Below are 22,439 nucleotides of genomic sequence, written 5' to 3' on the forward strand. Positions count from 1 at the left end.
AAAGGAGAGGAGAACTCTCAGTATTTCCTTTATATATTTGCCCTCCAATTTATGACTCCATTCCTGGCTTTGGCTTCACAAACTGCATCAAAAAACCTGAATGTGCGAACACACCCTAACATTTTTAATTAAAATTTCCAGTGCAATCTTAATATGACTTGTAAGTTCCCAAACACAGGGACTCAATGGTAAAAGCCAGATGCTAGCCTCCAGAGACTTAAAGGGGTACTCCTGTGGAAAACTTTTTTTTTTTTTTTATATATATATATATATATGAACTGATGCCAGAAAGTTAAACAGATTTGTAAATTACTTCTATTAAAAATTCTGTACCCTTCCAGTCCCTTTTAGCAGCTGTATGCTACAGAGGAAATTCTTTTCTTTTTGAATTTCTTTTTTGTCTTTTTTTTGTCTTGTCCACAGTGCTCTCTGCTGACTGAACTGTCCAGAGCAGCATAGGTTTGCTATGGGGATTTTCTCCTGCTCTGGACAGTTCCTGATATAGGCATCAGGTGTCAGCAGAGAGCACTGTAGACAAGACAAAAAATTAATTTAAAAAGAAAAGAATGTCCTCTGTTGCATACAGCTTCTAAAAAGTACTGGAAGGGTAAAGATTTTTTTAATAGAAGTCATTTACAAATCTGTTTAACTTTCTGGCACCAGTTGATTTAAAGAAAAAATGTTTTCCACCGGAGTACCCCTTTAAAGAAGCACTCCAGGATTTTTTGTTTATTTAGTGCATCGTTTACTATAGTTAAAGGGGCACTCTGCCCATTTTCCCCTATTCAAAGGATAGGGCATAACATGTCTGATCTCCGGCGCGGCACCCCATAATTCGATGCACGGAGCGATCTCCGCTTCGTGCCTGATGACAAAAACTAAGCAACTTAGAGACCACCACACGGCGCGGTGGTCGGCATGCCCCCTCCATGCATCTCTAAAGATATACACACGAGCACTGTATCTCCAGCTCTCCCATAAAGATGCATGGAGGGGGTGGATAGGGGATAAGTTAATGGGGTACTCTCTGCTGCCCAAGCGTTCGGAACATTTTGTTCCAAACGCTTGTAGCAGGTGGCGGGGGTCGTGACATCATGCCAAGCCCACTCAATGCAAGTCTATGGGAGGGGCCGTGGCCACGCCCCCTCCCATACACTTGCATTGAGGGGGAGTGGCCATTACATCACAACCCCTTCCTCCACATTCTGCTGCACAGAAATCGCTGGGGTCCCAAGCGGCGGGACCCCCGCAATCGGACATCTTATCCCCTATCCTTTGGATGGGGGTTGAGATGTCTAGGGGCGGAGTACCCCTTTAAATACTGGAGTTCCCCTTTAAGTCAGAGTTATATACCTGGCATTTAATAGTTCTGCATTACTCACATAAATATTCTTATTGGGTTATACATCTGAATGCAAAAGAAATGCTCTAACTGTTGTGGTAAAGCATTCACGCGTGGTGGGATGGGTTCAGATGTGATGGAGTTTTCCCACTATATATTTTTTATTTTTTGTTGTCCTTAGTGGGATTTGAACATAAGTCCCCAGCACTGCAAGTCAGCAGTGCTAACCACTGAGCCACCATGCTGCCCTTAGGGCAGCATGGTGGTTCAGTGGTTAGCACTGCTGACTTGCAGTGCTGGGGACTTGGGTTCAAATCCCACTAAGGGCAACAACAAATAGTGTTATTATTATTATTCAAGGGCAGCATGGTGGCTCAGTGGTTAGCACTGCTGACTTGCAGTGCTGGGGACTTGGGTTCAAATCCCACTAAGGGCAACAACAAATAGTGTTATTATTATTATTCAAGGGCAGCATGGTGGTTCAGTGGTTAGCACTGCTGACTTGCAGTGCTGGGGACTTGGGTTCAAATCCCACTAAGGGCAACAACAAATAGTGTTATTATTATTATTCAAGGGCAGCATGGTGGCTCAGTGGTTAGCACTGCTGACTTGCAGTGCTGGGGACTTGGGTTCAAATCCCACTAAGGACAACAACAAATAAAGTGTTATCACTATATATTTTGCAATACAAGGGAGTGAAATTTGCTGTGAAAATCCACAACAGTTCTGCAGGATAATAGTCATGGATTGGGATTAAAACGCGTCGTCTGTACATTGTCACAGACTCTGAATTGGTGTAATGAATATAATGCTCCTTGCTGGCTGCAGCATACAAGGTAAGCACCTTAGGATGTGAAGCCGTGTCCTGTATGTGACAGTAAAGTGTGATGGAGTGGATTTATAGTGAATTGACTCTTATGCATAAAAAGGAGAAAAATACAACAGCAACAGCTGAAACCACATCGCTCTTGCCTATGCAGCTGCCATATTAGGCGTGGTCCATGGGCGAAGTGGCGCTGTTCCTGAATCGATGCATCTATCATTTTCTATTCTCATGAAACCCATTTAGGTACACCTGCCGAAAACTATAGTTTCCAGATATTTTGCATTGATTTCATTACATAAAATGACGGTATAATCTTTAAAGGGGTTATCCAGGAAAAAACTTTTTTTTATATATCAACTGGCTCCAGAAAGTTAAACAGATTTGTAAATTACTTCTAGTAAAAAATCTTAATCCTTTCAGTACTTATGAGCTTCTGAAGTTAAGGTTGTTCTTTTCTGTCTAAGTGCTCTCTGATGACACCTGTAACGGGAACCGCCCAGTTTAGAAGCAAATCCCCATAGCAAACCTCTTCGAAACTGGGCGGTTCCCGAGACAGGTGTCATCAGAGAGCACTTAGACAGAAAAGAACAACCTTAACTTCAGAAGCTCATTACTGAAAGGATTAAGATTTTTTAATAGAAGTAATTTACAAATCTAAAGCAAAGAAGTGATATTCGGCACTGCTATTATAGGCTCTGGCGGGCAGTAGTGTATGACGCTTGTACGGAGAAGTATAGTTAGAGATGTGGTGGTGCTCTGATACTTGGCAAAAAGTTCATGTCTTCAAAAGGCAATGAAGGAATAGAATGAATCGGCAACTCACCAGTCTTCTCTTCTGAAAAGGTTCCTTTATTCAAAACATACTCACAGCATGAAATGCAAATAGGGAGAGGGATCGGTGCAGGGGGGGTAAAATGTAGTAGGCGACAGATTCTGTTTCACTCGTTATACGAGCTTCATCTGGCCATGTCTACCTGGAACTCTATGCTGCTTCTTATACAGGTGAGTGGCCAATCAGAAAAATCATTCTGGACCGCCCATCTGATCTGACGTACCTGGTGATGCTACATAGGGCATCGCCATTGGCTATAAATCGCCATTTTAAACTTCTACTGACGCACTTTTAAAATGGCGATTTATAGCCAATGGCGATGCCCTATGTAGCATCACCAGGTACGTCAGATCAGATGGGCGGTCCAGAATGATTTTTCTGATTGGCCACTCACCTGTATAAGAAGCAGCATAGAGTTCCAGGTAGACATGGCCGGATGAAGCTCGTATAACGAGTGAAACAGAATCTGTCGCCTACTACATTTTACCCCCCCTGCACCGATCCCTCTCCCTATTTGCATTTCATGCTGTGAGTATGTTTTGAATAAAGGAACCTTTTCAGAAGAGAAGACTGGTGAGTTGCCGATTCATTCTATTCCTTCATTGCCTTTTAATTTACAAATCTGTTTAACTTTCTGGAGCCAGTTGATATATATATATATAAAAAAAAGTTTTTTCCTGGAATACCCCTTTAACCCCTACTCAGTAGATATGAATGGAATCACTCAAACATTAAAAATAGAGTAAAAAGCACATTATTTCCCTCAAGCATGCTTGCTGGCTATCTATGAACCCAACATCTCATCTGCAGACTATAGACCAGTATTTCCCAACCAGGGAGCCTCCAGCTGTTGCAAAACTACAACTCCTAACATGTCCGGACAGCCTTTGGCTGTCCGGACATGCTGGGAGTTGTAGTTTTGCAGCAGCTGGAGGCACACTGGTTGGTAAACACTGCAGTAAACTATTACATTCATTCACACAATGGTCACATAGTTTATTTTTGCAAAAACTAAATTCACTGAAATATTGCAAAAAGTAAATAAATTAATAAAAAATTGCGGTTTGACAGCACCGTGTGAATACAAACTAATTTTCCGCCTGCAGCTTTACTTTCTCAGTCTCAGTATCTATCAGATCAGGGATTTGTATCCCCATAGCTACCCTGTTTTATTTTTGGATCGCTCCCCCTGCAATTAGGAATGATTCCATTAACCCTCCCCCTGCCAAGGACATATGTAGGATGTGTTGCCTCCGAATACTTATCCTGGCTAGAATATAAGGGCTGGAGCTTAGATCTTAGTATCATATTAAAGCCCAGAATATTAGCTTTCCAATGCTACCACGCCTTTCCTGATTGTGTGTTGTATTAATGCTCAGTTCCATTGAAATGAATAGAGCCAAGCTGTAATACCACACACAGCCTGAGGCCAGGTGTGGTGCTGTTTTGTTTTGTTTTTTTTAGAAGAAATTAGCGAATATTTTTTATGTCTGGATAATGACCCCATTAGCGTGTTTTCACATGTACAGTACCCTGTGCAGGATATGAAGCTGCAGATTGCAATGTAAAGGAATTTACTGAATACAGCTTCAAATCCTTGCCTCAAATGTACGCAGTATACTGTATGTGTGAATACACCCTTAGGCTAGGGCCACACAGGACATCTGTAGCGCATTTCACACTGCGGATGTGCCGACAGCAGTCAGAAGAATGAGCTCCCTGCTGCAGCTGAGTAGCTCTGTTTGTCCGTAGCGGTGGATTTCCTACTATGCATCTGTTACGAGCAGACACACAGAACTATGCAGTGCAGCAGAGAGCACGCTCTTGTGACTGCTATCTTTGCATCCACAGCGTGAAATACTCTGCGGATAAGCTCCATGTGTCCGTAGGGAGGGGGGGAGCGATTGGGGTTCGGATCGGCTAGTGACATCAAGGAGGGAGCTCAGATCCTATTACTCTCTCATGTACTGCATGAAGTGATCCCAGGGGGAATGCAGGGAATTTTCTTCGTGTGAAGGCATGTTCAGATATGCTGCAGATTTTCATAAGTGGATTTGCTTGCAGAAAACCATTGTGTATTCCATTAACAACAATGTGGATGGGATTTAAGAAAACTCATCCAAACCCGGCAGGACATGACCCACACATAAATTAAGCTGTAGTGCGGGTTTATAGGGTACCTATCGCTTTAAGAAACCACTGACATGTCATAGCGAGGGGGGTCCTGGTGTTGAGACCCCCACAGTCAATAGAACAAAATGAGGGAAGCATTGTCTGAGCGCTGCATCCATTTGTCAGGGTGAGTGGTCTATGGATTCAGTGAATGTCTTTCTGCAAATCTGTATACTGCTTGCTCTGTGTTCCCGAGCAGACCTAAGCAAAAAAAAAGGATCGCAATGCCAATCCCATTTGGTTCTAGCAGTTGGTGGGATACTCAGTACCTGGACCCCCACTGATTAAGAGGGGTTTATCCAGGGATGGAAACACAGCTATTTTCTTTCACAAAACAACACAACCCCTGTCCTCAGGTTGTGTTTGGTATTACAGTTTGGCGCCATTCACCTTAAAGGGGTTCTCCACCCCTAAACATCTTATCCCCTAACCTTTAGGTCACCACTGGGACCCGCGCGAACCCCCCCCCCCCCCCCCTGCCCCTTTGCAATCGCCGGCACGGAACCGCAATGATCCAGTGCACGGAATGAGCTCCACTACGTGCTGGATGACGGGCGACCACAGCTGTCAGGCCCCCTCCATTCAGGTCTGTGGAAGTAGACGTGACAGCTATGTAATAGCTGTTTTGCCCCTTCCTATAGACATGAATGGAGGGCACGTGGTGTGAGATCACGAACATTGAAGCTTTAAGCTTCCGTGTTCTGAACGCCGCAATGCCGACCCGAGATCGCAGGGGGTCCCAGCGGCCAGACCCCCCATGATCAAACATCTTATTTTTAATCCTTTAGATAGGGTATAAAATGTTTAGGGGTGGATTACCGCTTAAATGAAACTGTGCTGCAATACCACAGAGATGGTGCTGTTTTGGGAAGAAATTAGCTCTGTTTCTATCCCTGGATAACCTCTTTAAAACTTTTGATATGTCGCTATGATAAATTCACAGTTGCTGCAGATCCGCAGCAGATTTTGAATACATTTGGAAAATATTTACATAATTTACTGGCAAATGCACATTAAATCTGCATGATTTTGTACGGAAATAGTGCATAAATGCTGCTGATTTTCCCAACCATGGGAACTTTATATAGGGCATATTTACATTAAGGAATTGCAAAGCTTTACAAATTTCTCTTTCCATCACAGTCCCATTGAGCTACAATGGGAATTCCTGCGAGCACACAGTGGAGTTTCGGCAAAAAGGTACAGTGACCCCCCGACCTACGATGGCCCTGACATACGATAATTTCAACATGCGATGGCCTCTCAGAGGACATCGCATGTTGAAGGCAGCATCAACATACGATGATTTTGTATGTCAGGGCCATTGTATAAATGGCTATCCAGCAGCGCAGACAGCTTCAGCTGCTGCCGGATAGCCGTTTACGGTGCTCCGGTGAAGTCTCTTACCTGTCCTCGGGGCTCCGGAGCGTCCTCTTCGGGATCCCCTGCATCGCCAGCACGCTCCTTCGTCGTCATCACGTCGCCGCGCACGCCGTCCCGTCATCCAATAGGAGCGGCATGTGTAGTGACGTGATGGCGGTGATGGAGAGCGAGGATCCTGGGGAAGCAGAGACTTCCCGAGCATCAGGGACACCCCGGGGACGCGGCGATAGCGATGGAGGGTGACATCCAGGGCAGCGGTGGCGGTCTGGAGCGGCGGGGACAGGTGAGTATAACTTCCTATTCTTTCCATTGCACGGATCCCTCAACATACGATGGTTTCAACAAACGATGGTTCATTTGGAACGGATTACCATCGTATGTTGAGGGACCACTGTATTGGATTCCTGTAGAAGATTGAACATGTTCAATCTTTTGTCGGAATCTGCCAAATAAGTCCTTTCAGTAGCAACCTTGAGTTTCCAAAATATTCCTGCTGGAGGAGTAATATAGCAGATCCTAGTGACCCTGTTCGGGCTGTATCTGCTATAATAACTGGACTGAACAACACAGCAAACTACGCTTTTGAGTACATTGAATATGGCATATACGGGCCAAACAGAGTCACTTATTCCGGGCCATTGAAATAAATGACATTCATTGCTCTCTGCCACAGTATAAGTGAGCATCCCATTTAGAGCAGGATACATATGACGGAAGCACTAAACTCAGTATCAACCTAGCCTTAGTGGTGTGTATGAACTCTGCTTGGTTCACACTTTTAGCCAGGAATATGAGTTTTTCATCATTTTAGATAATTGCAAGATGATATATATTTTTTTGTCTGAATGTAGACACTTTGGCACATTATTAAAATGCCATTACCCAGCACTTTATAATGATATACAAGTATGTGGACATGTTTCCACTTTTATTTCTATTTGTCAATTGTGAAAATTGTCTTGGCAACAAAAGAGTTAAGAAATGTAAATTTCCATACTTTTTTAATAATTTGTGTAAATTACTGTAATCGCCTAAATAGTTTAGTCTATATGTATTGCTTGATGCAAACCTTGGGATATCAGGTAAGCTATCTTTATTGCCTGACTGTACTTGCCCCATTCGGTACATGCATCACTTAAGTAGAGCAGTGTTGCCCGTTTTTACATCTTTTTCTCTCTTGTAATGTCTGTGGGAAGTCAGGGGTTACAGCGAGGCTGGTGAAGAAACAGCAGTAGCAGCCCCGCCTGTAAAGGCCTGCCCAACAGACAGCGTTTCCTGTGAGCTGAGAAGCCAGTTCAAACACAGCAGGGAAAGTTCAATGAGCAAGACAGCCGAGATCTCCTAAGAGCCTGTGTGGAGGGGCAGTGAGAACGGAGGGTTAACCCAAGGAGGATAAGAAAGAAGGAAGAGTGTTTGAGGAAGTGGCAGAAATTCCCCGCCTCCCCCTCCTTTCATCTTACTGAGTGGTAGAAGTAAAATTTCAACAGCAGTTGGAGAATAAAAAAAGAACAGACCTAAGATGATGGAGAACAGGTCCCTTTAGCTTTCACAAGGACCATGGTTGTTTAATGGTGGGATTCAGCCTGTGTGGTCCTCAAAGGTTTAGCATCGGTAAGGAAGATGTGCAGCAGACAAGGATGACATGTACCTGCTTGTCTTGTCGGCTTGGAGATATTGGGCATAGAACTTTATGGAGAACAATCCGCCAGCTACCGTACCAAGAATGGAGGAGGAAGAAGAGGCAATAAAGTTCCTCGATAGTGTTCTTGAGGACGAAGACATCTTTTATTTAGAAGATGGGGAATGCCAGACTCCTACGACACCTGATGGGCCAACCCCATTCCCAGAAATCCCTAAGGTATGTTTTAGACCAGTAAGCTTGCAGAAATGGGTAAAGATAGCTTCACCTGAGACAACAAGTGCACCATTTGTGAGAAGTGTCTCTGCAATGAATCTAGAAATGTTTTATTCGTAACTTTTTATATACTTTTTTTTTACAGTTCTAACTAGTTTGTGATGACAGGCCTATTACCGTTCAATGTACAAATGTTTGCGTAGGTTGGAAGTGCAGTTGTCGCATTCTTTTGATTGACTTAATAGCACAGATCAGATGTTCTCTGCAGTGTGAAGTTTACTTTGTGCAGTGTTTGCGATGACAGTCTATGTTGTCTCTAGGTTCTCTGGATTATCTAGAATATCAGTGCACAATAATGGATCATATATGCACCTGTGCTGTGCTTTGCTTGGTGTCCCTAAAGGTGATTTAACTAGGCCTCACTGGAACTGACACCTTCGGGCAGTGTAAGCAGTCACACCTTCTTAAGAGTTTATTTCAGCCATAGCCAGGTGAGGAGGAGGAGGAGGAGGGAGATGTTAGCGTTCTGGAGCCCGGCCTTGCTGTGACTGTGCATGCAAGCAAAGTGGAATTAGATCATGTAATCTCGACAATGGGTGGAGTTCATGTGTACGATGCCAAGATAAGTAAACCATCGACACGTTATCAGCCAGGAAACGTCACTATACTCAAGATACCATTTTAAGCTCATACTCTTTTTTTTTTCCCCTCTAAATCAGTTTCTGTTTTTTATTCATGCTTATGTATAAATGTCTGATCAAGAAATTGATCCCAAGCCACACATTGCAATATGTTGGAGCCACCTTGTGCCTAACAAAAACAGTATGGGCCCATAGTATGGGTTGTACACATGGTACCTGAAGAAAAAGCTGGAAATATGGGTTATTAAGGACCTATAGAGCTTCTATGAGCACCTTATTTTTCCCTAGAAGATGCATAGGTGCAGTGTGGGCCCATAGGATAGGCCAGTGTTTTTCAAACATTGTGTCTCCAGCTGTTGCAAAAATCCTATCATGCCCAGACAGCCTTTGGCATGACGAGATTTATCAATGGCCCCTTTTTTTACATCACTGCTGAGGGCCATGTCAGTCTTTATGATCAATCGAGGCTATAGAAGGAGATGTGAGGGGTAGGGGCAGACATAACGGTTCACCTAGGGATAAAGTAACACCCTCAGTGCACCAAAAAGCTCATTTGCACATTCATTAAAAAAATATTTTCCCAGACAACGATGCAGCAGATAACGTCTTCTTTTCAGCAATACCAGCGGTTTAATAAAGTCAAAAATGGTGGTAGACTTCCTTTAAACATGGCCTTAGTTCTCAAAGTGTACCTGTCCCAATGAGCCACAACAGCCTTTGTTTAAACATCCAGCGCAATCTCGTAGCCAGAGACTCGCTCCGAGACTGATTTAATCGGGAGTTAGAATGCCGGTGGTCCCATACAAGTATATGGGACTTTATTACAATACCTGATTGCGTCAGTCTCCAGGTAAGCCTCGGGCTACTACATTGTGTGGGACATTTAAAATTGTCTGTCGCAGCCCATCATGACAGTGCCCATTTAAGCCCGTTATTATCGGATCTTGAATAGCGGGAGAAAAAGTACTGCTTGCACTGTCTTTTCTCCCGCTATGCTCTCTGAAAATAATGGCGCATGACGGACCCCATTAACTATAATGGGGTCCATCGGGACCTGTTATTGCCCGAAAATAATGACCGTCAAACTGCAAAAAAAAGAGAGTTTGACGGCCGTTATTGTCGGGGAATAATGGTAGTGGGAAAGGGGCCTTAAGTGTGCTGTCTAATGCCCATTTGTGTGACTTGCTAAAGTTGGATAAGTAATACTTTTCCTGTTTTAGAAGTGGGATGTTTTGCTGCTATAAAGCCCCATGTATCAGAATATCCTATTAAACATACTGTCTGCACTTCATAGATCTTATGGCTGGAGGTACTTTCATACATAGATGTAGTATTCTGCCTAAATGAATGCATTATTAACCCTGCCTGTCATAATAAAATGCTCTCCATCCAGCCCTGGCTTTACAGATGGGTTGTTGGAATGAACTCCTTCTTGTTTTGTTATTTTCTGCCACTTCAGTATGACGTCCCCTGTTCTCCTTCCTGTACACACCATGTGACTTCCATTTTCCGGTCAATTTAGCTCATGTCATAACTGGAGTCTTAATAAGTCAGCATTGATTGCTTCACTGTATAATACACAAGGTTTGTCATATGAAGACAGTCTATTAAACACCCACCATCCTATTAAACAGTTTGCAAAGCAAAATAATAGTGACACCAATCTAAAGTTATAGGAATTCTGATGTTGTAGTAAATGACAATCTGTTACCTTCAGCGCTCTTTATTCCATACTAGCGGACTGAGTGTGGTCTGTGGTCATGGAGGATCAAAAGTGCTTGATAATGCAATTTCTTTGTGTTGTTTTTAGATTATGAAAATCTAGAATCCTGTTTTCCACAAAAGAGGTCTAGGGACACACATGGGATGGTGCTGCCATGTACTTATACCACATAGACATTCTAAGCAAGAGCTTTCAGGACAGCTTTTATCTCTGTGACAGATGGAGACGTATGACTTAATGGGATATCACCATCTCCTAAAGTTACACCAGTGATTGGTGAGGGGCCCCAACTGATCATGAGAACCCCCAAATTAATGAGGGTGCAGTTCATGCGTGGTCATTGCTTTATTCATTCTTTATGGAACTTAATATACATAAAATAGTTACAGCTTACAGCTATCTCTTCCAGTCCCTCCGTACGCATTTCATACATTCTTCTGGTTCATGTGGTCTGAATGGAGATAGAAGGGTTAGGCTGCTGCCAGACTCTTTCGGTGTCAGCTGATCTTATTTGGGGAGATTTATCAAAACCTGTGCAGAGGAAAAGTTGCCCAGTTGCCCATAGCAACCAATCAGCTCGCTTCTTTCATTTTTAACAAGGCCTCTGCAAAATGAATCTGATTGGTTGCTATGGGCAACTGGGCAACTTTCCTTTGCACAGGTTTTGATAAATCTCCCCCATTGAGAGCACAAGGATAGGGCAGTTGAAATCCAACAGGCCCAATTGGGAGTCGGAGCCCACATATGTATTAGACAACTGAAAGATTCAGACGACTTTTTTTCTAGTAGATACAGTAGGAGACTTTTAGGTACCTAAAAATGTGTTTCTTTTGTAGGTGTGGTCTTCTCAAAGAATATATCCAATATATAGCCAGTTTGCATATAATAGGGTAAAACAAAAAAAATTGGTCACAAAAATCTGGTCTGGACGAGTGGTGGCCTTTCCAATGAGGTGGTGGAGAGGTTTCCTATTTTGGAGGAGTTTCACTGTGTATGCATTGTAACAATTAGATAATGGATGCAAACGTTCCCATGACTTTATGGCCTTTAAGGAAAATCCAGTAGTATACAACACTTTAGGTTCATTGCCCTATATCAGGAGCCTCTCTCTCATGTGAAAGGGTAATTTACATGTAAAATATTAAAGGAGTACTCTGGTGCAGAGTATTCCTGCTCTGTCCTGCCCGGGCTGCAAAATAAATGAAAATAAACCATCCCCCACCTTCCTGGGTTCCCGCGGAGCGCCACTACAGCTGTTCGGTCCTCCGGTCCATCTTCTTCATACTTCCGTGTGTAACGAAGCGTCACATGGCGCTCAGGCTATTATGGGCCGAGGCAGAACATCGCGGCGGCCGGCGATAAGGTGAGCGCCATGTGACGCTTCGTTACACCCAGAAGTGTGAAGGAGATGGACCGGAGGACCGATCAGCTGTAGTGGCGCTCCACGGGAACCCAGGAAGGTGAGTGATGGTTTATTTTCATTTATTTTGCAGCCCGGGCAGGACGGAGCAGGAATACTCTGCAGAGAATTACTGAAATGTTTTATACATTGTCATTGTTTGGATGATGTGGTCCTGTGATGGAAGGTTGACTGACCGTACAAATTGTATCTAAACAAAGGGACTTCTGTAGGCTCATAGTTGGTCCAATCTTCTACAGACAATGTGACACGATTTTGTAATTTTGAAATAAAGTATAATGTTAGGATGGTGAAACCTGTCACCGTATTACTTCCTTTCTCATGGCCGCTTGTGTAGCCTATAATAGGGAACTTGCTGGACCACACATCGGCATGATGGTGTATCTCATATGCATGCTTCATCTACTTCACTTTTTCTTACAGTGATATTTTTCACAATAAACTGGGCCTCATGTTCTAAAACTGGCTTCCAAGGGAACCAATATAAGCTCCCCTTACAGTTCTTAAACTTTTCTGGAAATCTGAGAGAACCCATAGATCTGTATTATGCTGTTCCACCTAAAATTGCACAATTTCCTTTTATGTCTTAACCTCATAGGATAAAAAAAGAAAAAACAAAAGAAACAATATGCTATCGGAGACATAAGAGGTGCCATAAGGCCTCATAGAGTTGTGTGCATGCTGTAATACAACTGTGTGCCTCCATGAATGAGGTCCATTAGTTTAGTTACTATAAAGTAATGTACCCTAGTATATACATGGTATAGAGTATATAGAATAAATCCAAGTCTTGTGTCTATAGTACTTGCATAAAATCTCGTAAATGGCATCATACTAAAAAGTAAGCCTCAAAACTAAACTTGCAGACATAAGTTGGCCATTTGCCTATTGCAACTAGTACATCCTACTCTTTCTGCCTTTTTATCCAAGAAACCTATAGTGTTTGATTTCCTATTTCTAGTGCTTACATATTGGATTAAAACGTGTCCCATTTACTGTATAAGACACATCTGTTTGGAGTCAGTGGGAATGAGGACGGCTCAGAAGGACATTGGCCGTGTGCACCTCCTGACCTTCTTAGTGTATGCTGGGGGTCCCTCGCTGCCTGGGGAAGTAGAACTTGAACTTTTTTAATTGAATGGCACTACATATGTAAATGCAGATCAATCGCATCATGTTTTATTTACTTTGTAATAGGGCTGGGCGGTATGGCCAAATATGTGTATTGCGGTATTCCCCCCAAATTAATTAATTAGCCCAGCACTGCGCTGTCTCCATCGGGGTACTACTCACGTCACCCGCAAGTGCTGCCCGCTGCCCTCCTCGTCCTCCTGTTTGTTGCGGACGCCGGTGCTGACACTCTATACTGTATCCCTATACCCGGGCTGCAAAAGGTAAACAAAAATAAACTTTAACGCACGTTCCTACGTCGGCCTTACGCTCTTCCTGGGGACTTGAACGTCGGACAGCCGTCAGCCTATCACCGGCCGCAGCGATGTTCTGCCTCGGCCGGTGATAGGCTGAGCCCATTGTCATGTAAGAAGCCGGCTTGTTAAATGACAGTGCGCTCAACCTATCACCGGCCGAGGCGGAACATCGTTGCGGCCGGGGATAGGCTGACGCCTTTCCGACGTTCCATTCCCTAGGAAGCTGGTCCGGACCGACGGGGAAGGTGAGTCAAAGTTTATTTTGTTTGCCTTTTGCAGCCCGGGCATAGGGATACAGTATAGAGCAGTGGTCTTCAACCAGCGGAGCTCCAGATGTTGCAAAACTACAACTCCCAGCATGCCCGGACAGCCGTTGGCTGTCCGGGCATGCTGGGAGTTGTAGTTTTGCAACATCTGGAGTTTGAAGACCACTGGTATAGAGTGTCAGCGCCGGTGGCCGCAACAAACAGGAGGACGAGGAGGGCAGCGCTTGCGGGTGACATATGTGAGTAGAACCCCGATGGGGACAGCGCAGCGCTGGGCTGATAATTCATTAATTCCCGAGGGGGAGGGGCCAAACCGGTATTGCGGTATGGGGAAAAATTTATATCGTGCAGCATAAAAATTTCGGTATTCAGTATGAACCGGTAAACCGCCCAGCCCTACTTTGTAATATATATTATTTTCAGTATTTTTTATGTTCTTTCTTGCTCCTGAACAATCCTTTGTGCTCAGATTTGTCATAAGCGCTGCTGACCATGCAAAACCTGCCTTGCCTTCACACCGCCCTGACAAAGTTTGAGGCTTTCTGTGGAAAGTAGTGTAACCCTCCGTAATATTCTCATTGCACTGCCAACACTTTAGTCAGTGCACAAACAATGGCCGTTCTGTTTGCCCCCTCTTCTCCCTCCTGTCACTTTTTACATGACGCCTCCAAACTTTCCACTTCTGGATGGAACAGGTAGGAAACCACAGCGGTGACTATACAGAACACTGGATCCTTTATGTTCAACCTCCCTCCTCGTCCTGGTTTCAGTTCGTGTTCCGGGATGGCAGTGTTTCTGTCCTCCGCAGCGCCTTCTCGATCTGTTCATTTGAATGTTTGTACATGAAATTCAAATTCAACAACTGAGGCCTAAAAATAAAAGCTGTTGGCAGCGCCGGCTGGAAATTGTGTTTTGCATGGCGTTCCTTTGAATTAGGGGAGGGGTCTGGAAATGATAGTTTCACATCAAGGATCGCTATTGTGCTGTGCGTGTAGCATCCATTATACTACATCTGGAGGTGGCTACGTGACTGAAGGCAAGTTACTATACAAAGCGACATCAGTCCCCCCCCCTTTCTATAATAAGACCACCATGCCCATAGATACGGATTTTGCACATGCTTCACTTTGCTTTTTGTTTAGCTGGAGACTTTGATCTTTGTGACATTGAATTGGTTTCTGTGGGCAATGTGGTGATTATATTGAATAAAGCTGAATATGGCACATTGTGGCATTTAATCACACACATTATTTGCATTGCCTCCAGCTTGTGTTTTGCTCTTTTCTTTCACGAGTGATTTGTGGTGTTCATACACATCCTATAAAGAGCAGATAGGGATCAGGGTAATTCACAGTCATTGCTCATGTAAAGGACACTACTACACCTGTTCTTCTATTGTTTTTTGAGCCATTATCCCGTATTATTCTGCTTGCCAAGAGCTAACAATGCCCCCGATTTTTGACACATCATGTGTCATCGTATAGTATGGCCGCACGGTTAACCGTTAGTGTCAGGCATAAACTACTGTGGGCGAAAACATTAAATGCAGCGTTGTTAAATTGTAAAAACATTGAAAATATTAGGTAGATATTGGATTGATAAAAATCTATTGTGATGATCCGATTGTTAGACCAATGGAAATCTGATACATCAGCCTATAGGTGCCTACTAGAGATGAGCGAACTTACAGTAAATTCGATTCGTCATGAATAGAGATGAGCGAACTTACAGTAAATTCGATTCGTCACGAACTTCTCGGCTCGGCAGTTGATGACTTATCCTGCATAAATGAGTTCAGCTTTCAGGTGCTCCCGTGGGCTGGAAAAGGTGGATACAGTCCTAGGAGACTCTTTCTTAGGACTGTATCCACCTTTTCCAGCCCACCGGAGCACCGGAAAGCTGAACTAATTTATGCAGGAAAAGTCAGCAACCGCCGAGCTGAGAAGTTCGTGACGAATCGAATTTACTGTAAGTTCGCTCATCTCTAGTGCCTACAACAAAATAAAAGAATCGGAAGCATCACCAGAACTAATACACGTGTGATAGATTTGTTTAAACTAACAAATCACGTACACTTCGTGGAAAATTTCTACCACTCGCTATTTCGGAAAAGCCTTTCTGCCATATCTCATGTAGCCACTTCAGTCCTCCCAGAGGTCCACAGCTATTCATTGCAGCAAAATAAAAATTAAAAATAAGAAATGCCTGTTAGTCAAACAAGCATGTTAAGCCAACAAGTATCTACAGCTAGCCATACATGTTAAACTTTTTTTTTTATCAACTGGTGCCAGAAAATTAAACAAATTTGTAAATTACTTCTATTTAAAAATCTTAATCCTTCCAGTACTTATCAGCTGGTATTTGCTCCACAGGAAGTTATTTTCTTTTTAAATTACCTTTCTATTTGACCACAGTGCTCTGGAGTTCTTTTCATTCTGAGCACCGTGCTCTTTGCTGACAACTCTGTCCATATCAGGAACTGTTCAGAGCAGGATAGGTTTGCTATGGGGATTTGCTTGTACTCTGGACAGTTCCTTATATGGACAGAGGTGTCAGCAGAGAGCACTGTGCTCAGACAGAAAGGAAATTCAAAAAGAAGAGAACTTCCTGTGGCGCAAATAGCAGCTGATAAATACTGGAAGGATTAAGATTTTTTAATAGAAGTAATTTACAAATTTGTTTAACTTTCTGGCACCAGTTGATTTAAAGAAAAAATGTTTTCCAGAGGAGTACCCCTTTAATGTTGGCCAAATCCACAGATGTCAGGGGAGAGAAGTATCGGGCAGTCAGATTTCAATATGCCAGGAGGGAGACGACAAGCCACCTTCAGAGCCATCTAGTGTCTATGGCCAACCTGACTGTGATAATACCGCAGGACCGGCCAACCATCTATTGTGTATGAGGCCCTCCAGACTCTTCTGTGACTGGAGTTGTTGGAGATGAGAAGGATTGACCATGCTGGATCTTATCTGTCCATTTCTTTTGTTCTTGGAGAGAGAATCCACCAACAGAGGTGTCTGGCAGCACTTTTCTTCTTTCTTATCATTCAAAACACTTGTATGCTTGGCCAATGTGCATAGAGGCATTAGGAGAGATAGCTGTCAGTCAAACAAGTGTTCAGCTGACAACTATCTTATGTGTATGGCCAGCTTAAGGTGTATGCCCATTATATAGTGGCCATTGACATGAGTTATTGATCAAGGTAAGTTTCTCGTGTCAAGGGCCAGCGTGATACTTTATGGTACAAGAGGATCCTGTCTTGACAGTCAATCTTAAGAAAATTGCTCAACTGTATCAGAACATGTTTGGAATTTTGGTGTTATTAAATGGATGTCCCAATATTGAAGAAATATTGAAATCTTGTTATTTGTAATATTAAAGGATTTTACAATTCTTCAACATAGCACTTGGACACATCAAATGATGTCCCCTGGATTTTTATGTGACAACATAGTGAGTGCAGAAACACATTTTAGACCTCGTTCACATCTGTGTAGGAGTCTCCGTTCATGGCCAAAAAAACTGAGGTGAAAAAGTGCAGTCAAACTTCATGCCAACTCGTTTCAAACCTTATAGGTTCTTATTCATGGCTCAAATGCTCACTAAACTCCAAACTGAGCTCCACCTCTCATTCTGAAAGCACAGGTTCCCATGGGGGAAGGGAGACAAATCAGCTGGTGGCTAATAACAAAGGGTGTTAACTCCATAGATTTCAAGACACTGAAATTCAGTCTGAATTGAGACCTACAACATCACTGCGATAGTAAGTATACAAACAAGCAAATAAGCATGCTGAACATACAAAATCATATATTATTGCAAAAAGAATAACTCTAATAGATGAAAGATCGTTTCTGTAGTTCATATTTGCAGGCTAGCGAGTATCGAGGTATAAAATCCAGAATGCCTCTCTCAGAAATGTGCCGGGTACCACCCGAAACATAGCGGGAAGGAACTAACGCATTGTCTGAATGGTGCAAGTGTTCATAGATCTGTCTCTTAACACTTGCACGATTCAGACAATGCGTTAGTTCCTACTCTGTTTCAGGTCTTACCCGACACATAAGGGAAACACACAATGGTGATTCCTCCACTATTTGCATAACAGGTATTGAACGTGTCCACCCCCCACATAGAGGGGAGTTTGGTCACAATCCCTTTTTCTGAGAGGCATTCTGGATTTAATGCCTTGATGGTATGATCTATCTTTCATCTATTAGTTATTCTTTTTGCAATAATATATGCTTTTGTATGTTCAGCATGCTTATTCGCTTATTCGTATACTTACTATCGCAGTGAGGTTGTAGGACTCAATTCAGACTGAACACCCTTTGTTATTAGCCACCAGCTGATTTGTCTCCCCTCCCCCATGGGAACCTGTATATGTGTCAAGTATGGCAGCAGCATTTGGCCATGAATAAGAGCCTATGAGGTTTAAAACGCGTTGGTGTGAAGTTTTACTGCACTTTTTCACCTTTGTGTTGTACATTCATTTTTGGGATTTTAATATGAAGCCTTAAAGGGGTACTCCACCCCTAGACATCTTATCCCCTATCCAAAGGATAGGGGATTAGATGTCAGATCGCCGCGGTGCCGCTGCTGGGGAGCCCCGGGATCCCCGCTGCAGCACCCCGCTATCATTACAGTACAGAGCAAGTTCTCTCTGCACGTAATGACGGGCAATACAGGGGCCGGAGCATCGTTACGTCACGGCTCCGCCCCTCGTGACGGCACGGCCCGCCCCTCTCAATACAAGTCTATGGGAGGGGGCGTGGCGGTTGTCACGCCCCTTGCCATAGACTTGCATTAAGGGGACGGGCCATGATGTCATGAGGGGCGAAGCTATGACGTCACGCTGCTCCGGCCCCTGTATCGCCCGTCATTACGCACAGAGCGAACTCGCTCTGTGCCGTAATGATAGCGGGGTGCTGCAGCGGGGATCCCGGGGTCCCCAGCAGCGGCACCGCGGCGATCTAACATCTTATCCTCTATCCTTTGGATAGGGGATAAGATGTCTAGCGGCGGAGTACCCCTTTAATAAATAGTATTTTTATTACATTTTTGTGGAGCTGAAATACCCCTATCGTTTACCTACTGATTGCACTGAGGATATGGCTCAGCATCTGTGCTCCCTGCTATAAAGTTTCCCATTCAAGTATATCTGGTGAGCTGGAGTTTCTTTTTCTCTTTTTTCTTGCCAGAAAACTGAGGCAGACAGTCTGTTGCACAATGGACACTGATTGATCCCATAGACTTTAAAGAAGAAGTCCAGTGCTAAGAAATGTATCCCCTATCGCAGGATAAGGGGATAAATGTCTGATCGCAGGGGGTCCGACCTCTGGGACCTCAGAAAGAAGTTACCACTTGCATAATTTTTTGTTCACTCAGGTCCTGCTAAATAAGTGGATTCTGGGACAGAGCTCCCCGAAAGGCTCCAGCACCATATTAGAGTACGCATGGACAGAGCTTGAACTTCTGAAGTCCATGGATTTCTACACAAATTAAGCATATATACACGTAGGATTGGGGCAAACCAAAGGGAAGGGTTTCAGGTCTTCTCCTCTAGAAGCAATACAAGTAATAATAAATAAACTTCTTCATGGTGTTGTATAATATAACAAAAAAACACCTCTTCATGGTGCTGAATGAAATCTGGGCATAAGAAGCCTAATCCATCATATTCATACATGTCCCTGCATATTGTGTGTGAGAGGGTTTTTGTAGTCCCCACATACAGGAGTGTTTGGCGGTGCTTTTTAACAATCGACAGGCTTTCCACTTGTAGGAACTGGTTGATAGTACATGTTGTGGCCAGTTCCTCCTTCTTTGGTAGATGAAATTTACTATGCAGAAGTATAGATGTTATTTTAAGCTTATTTGTTTCCTTATTCATATATGGAGGGGAAAGGGAGTTAAAGAGCTTAATATAATGGTATATAACCGTTACCCAAATACAATAAAGGCTATCTGAGAACCCTTATCACCAGGTCAATGGACATAGAAACACCGAAAAAACAAGGACCATAGTGAACCAATCCATATAATGTTAATCATAGAAAGTCTTTATTGATATACAAACATATAGATAAAATAGCTATAAAAAAGCAGAAAGGAGATGGGTACACAGAATACATAGACAGATAATGGATGGAGGTGGATGTAGTAATATAAACATCATGATACGGGTGGCTGTCTGGAGATGTATCATGGTAGGTATCAACACCAAAAAGCAAGTGGCATTTAACCAGATCAGGCCCATAAATATGTCTGGGGTATCTAAACAGGTATGGAATAGAATGGCTACATGAAAAAAATGAAGATACCTATGTGATATATTCATATAAGAGATTGTCACAGTACAACACAGCAGCATGCAAATACAATGGTGGAAAAAGGACCATGCACCCTGTCCAGAACACATCTCACCTCTACCCCAAAACGCGTTTTCGCTGATATACTTCGTCACCATACATCTCCAGGCAGCCACACGCATCATGATGTTTATATGACTACATCAACCTCTCAATTATCTGCCCGTGTATTCTGTGTACCCATCTCCTTTCTGCTTTTTTATAGCTATTTTATTTGTTTGTATATCAATAAAGATTTTCTATGATTAACATTATATGGATTGGTTCTAGGGATCGACCGATGTCGATTTTTTTTTTAGGGCCGATACCGATAATCTGTGGACTTTAAGGCCAGCACCTCCAAAAATACAGAAAAAATTATGCACAAATAAACAGCAAAATAGAAGAAAGTTAACAAAATCTTTATTAGAATGTATCATTGATTAAAAAACAATAGTACATATACATAATAAAAACAAGGCACCGAAAAAGACTACAGATGGGTAGGTGGGGACTAGAACTAAGTATAGAGAGGTAATAAATATAAGTATGAGGTCAAAGGGCAATAAGAGTAAATATCAAAAGTAAAATCGTACCAAAATACTGCTGAACGCAAGCTCGAGGGCAAGGAGGGAATAAACAAAGGGACTAGACCCAAGGACCAGAGGGAACAAGTATGCCAGACCTTACCTACCAACCCCAACGATCGTTTCACCACTAAATGGCTTCCTCAGGGGGTGTGGACTTTAAGGCCAATAGCCGGTATAAGTTATCGGCTATTTCAGCCTCCCCATCCACGGTTTTATAATCACCTCTTCCCGGGGTCTGCACTTCTTCTTCTGGCTCCGGCAGCATCCTGAGCTTTCCCTGTGCGCACTGACGGTGACATCGCGTTGAGGACGTCACTCGTCATTGTGCAGGAGCCAGAAGTAGCGCGGACCCTGGGCCCCGGGAAAAGATAATTATAAAACCAGGGATGGGGGAGACAATGGGTCAGCGGCGGTGGTGGTCTCTGGCTGGGGCGGGGCTTTATCGGATTATCGGCAAGGTAAAATAGCAGCCAAACCGATAATCGGTCGATCCCTAATTGGTTCACTATGGTCTTTGTTTTTTCGGTGTTTTTATAATGGTATATAACAATCATCTATTTTTTCACAACACCTTGTACTAAAGCATTCCACTGTCTTGGATTGACCTATACCACTGTTCATCCTGAGCCTCCTTGTTCATTAACCTAACTGCTGAAAAAGTGAACGGCCAGACTAACTTCACCTACAACTTCATAGACTAAACTACAAGGGCTTTTGTCGGCCACCATCTGGACTCTTTCCTCAAGGCTAACGCAAATAAGAGGGCACAGGGGCACCTCTTACCTTCTAAAATTTCTCTTTACAGGAGTTCAGATCGAACCCTAAAGTAACATATTAGCATGGTCCATACTTATTGGATAAAGGACTGTGAAGGTCACAATGCACCAGCCAACTGGACTTGCTGGGCTGGTGATATATTGTTTTATGGTTTTATCTGCATTTAAATAAAGAGTTGTAGAAGGTAAATGGGTCTGCACTGCCCTTGCTTCTTGCCATATTGTTACCATATTTATTTTTTAATTTTGTGTGTACACACAAACTATTGTCATAATATTAAAGTAGTAATTATGCCTTAAAGTATACAAAACAAAACTACAGGTTCAGCAATGCTTATGCCAATGACAATAAGTGCTTAAAGGGGTACTCCACCCCTAGACATCTTATCCCCTATCCAAAGGATAGGGGATAAGATGTCTGATCGCGGGGGTCCTGCCACTAGGGACCCCCGCAATATAGCATGCGCCTCCCACCTGTTTCTTGTCCGGAAGCGCTGGAGGGTCTGGGTCGCGACCACTGGAACGGAAGTCCGTGACGTCACGACTCCACCCCTGTGTGACGTCATTCCCCGTCCCCTCAATGCAAATCTATGGGAGGGGGCGTCACGCCCCCTCCCATAGACTTGCATTGAGGGGACGGGGCGTGACGTCACACGCGGGCGGAGTCGTGACGTCACAGACTTCCGTGGTCGCGACCCAGACCCTCCAGCTCTTCCTTTAGATAGGGGATAAGATGTCTAGGGGTGGAGTACCCCTTTAAATCTTCATAGATACAAGTCCCTTTCCTTTTGCACTTTTTTACTTTTATACCTCAAATGCTGTAAGAAAATAGAATA

At 43.4% G+C, this 22,439-nt stretch overlaps 1 protein-coding gene across 6 annotated transcripts in view; it reads left to right on the plus strand.

Annotated features, from left to right (window-relative positions):
* ABR (ABR activator of RhoGEF and GTPase) overlaps positions 1 to 22,439 on the plus strand; it is a 442,924-nt gene that overhangs the window by 212,869 nt on the left and 207,616 nt on the right. Inside the window, exon 1 of one of the 6 annotated variants that reach the window (XM_056559138.1) lies at positions 7,878 to 8,413. The exons of the other annotated variants lie outside the window; for them this stretch is intronic. Within the exon in view, the coding sequence (XP_056415113.1) occupies positions 8,246 to 8,413 (168 nt within the window). The 5' untranslated portion in view covers positions 7,878 to 8,245. Of the gene's footprint in view, positions 1 to 7,877; positions 8,414 to 22,439 lie in introns of those variants that run through there. 6 annotated transcript variants of the gene reach the window in all.

This window comes from Hyla sarda, chromosome 2, assembly GCF_029499605.1.
Source record: "Hyla sarda isolate aHylSar1 chromosome 2, aHylSar1.hap1, whole genome shotgun sequence".
In the NCBI taxonomy this organism is placed as follows: Eukaryota; Metazoa; Chordata; class Amphibia; order Anura; family Hylidae; genus Hyla; species Hyla sarda.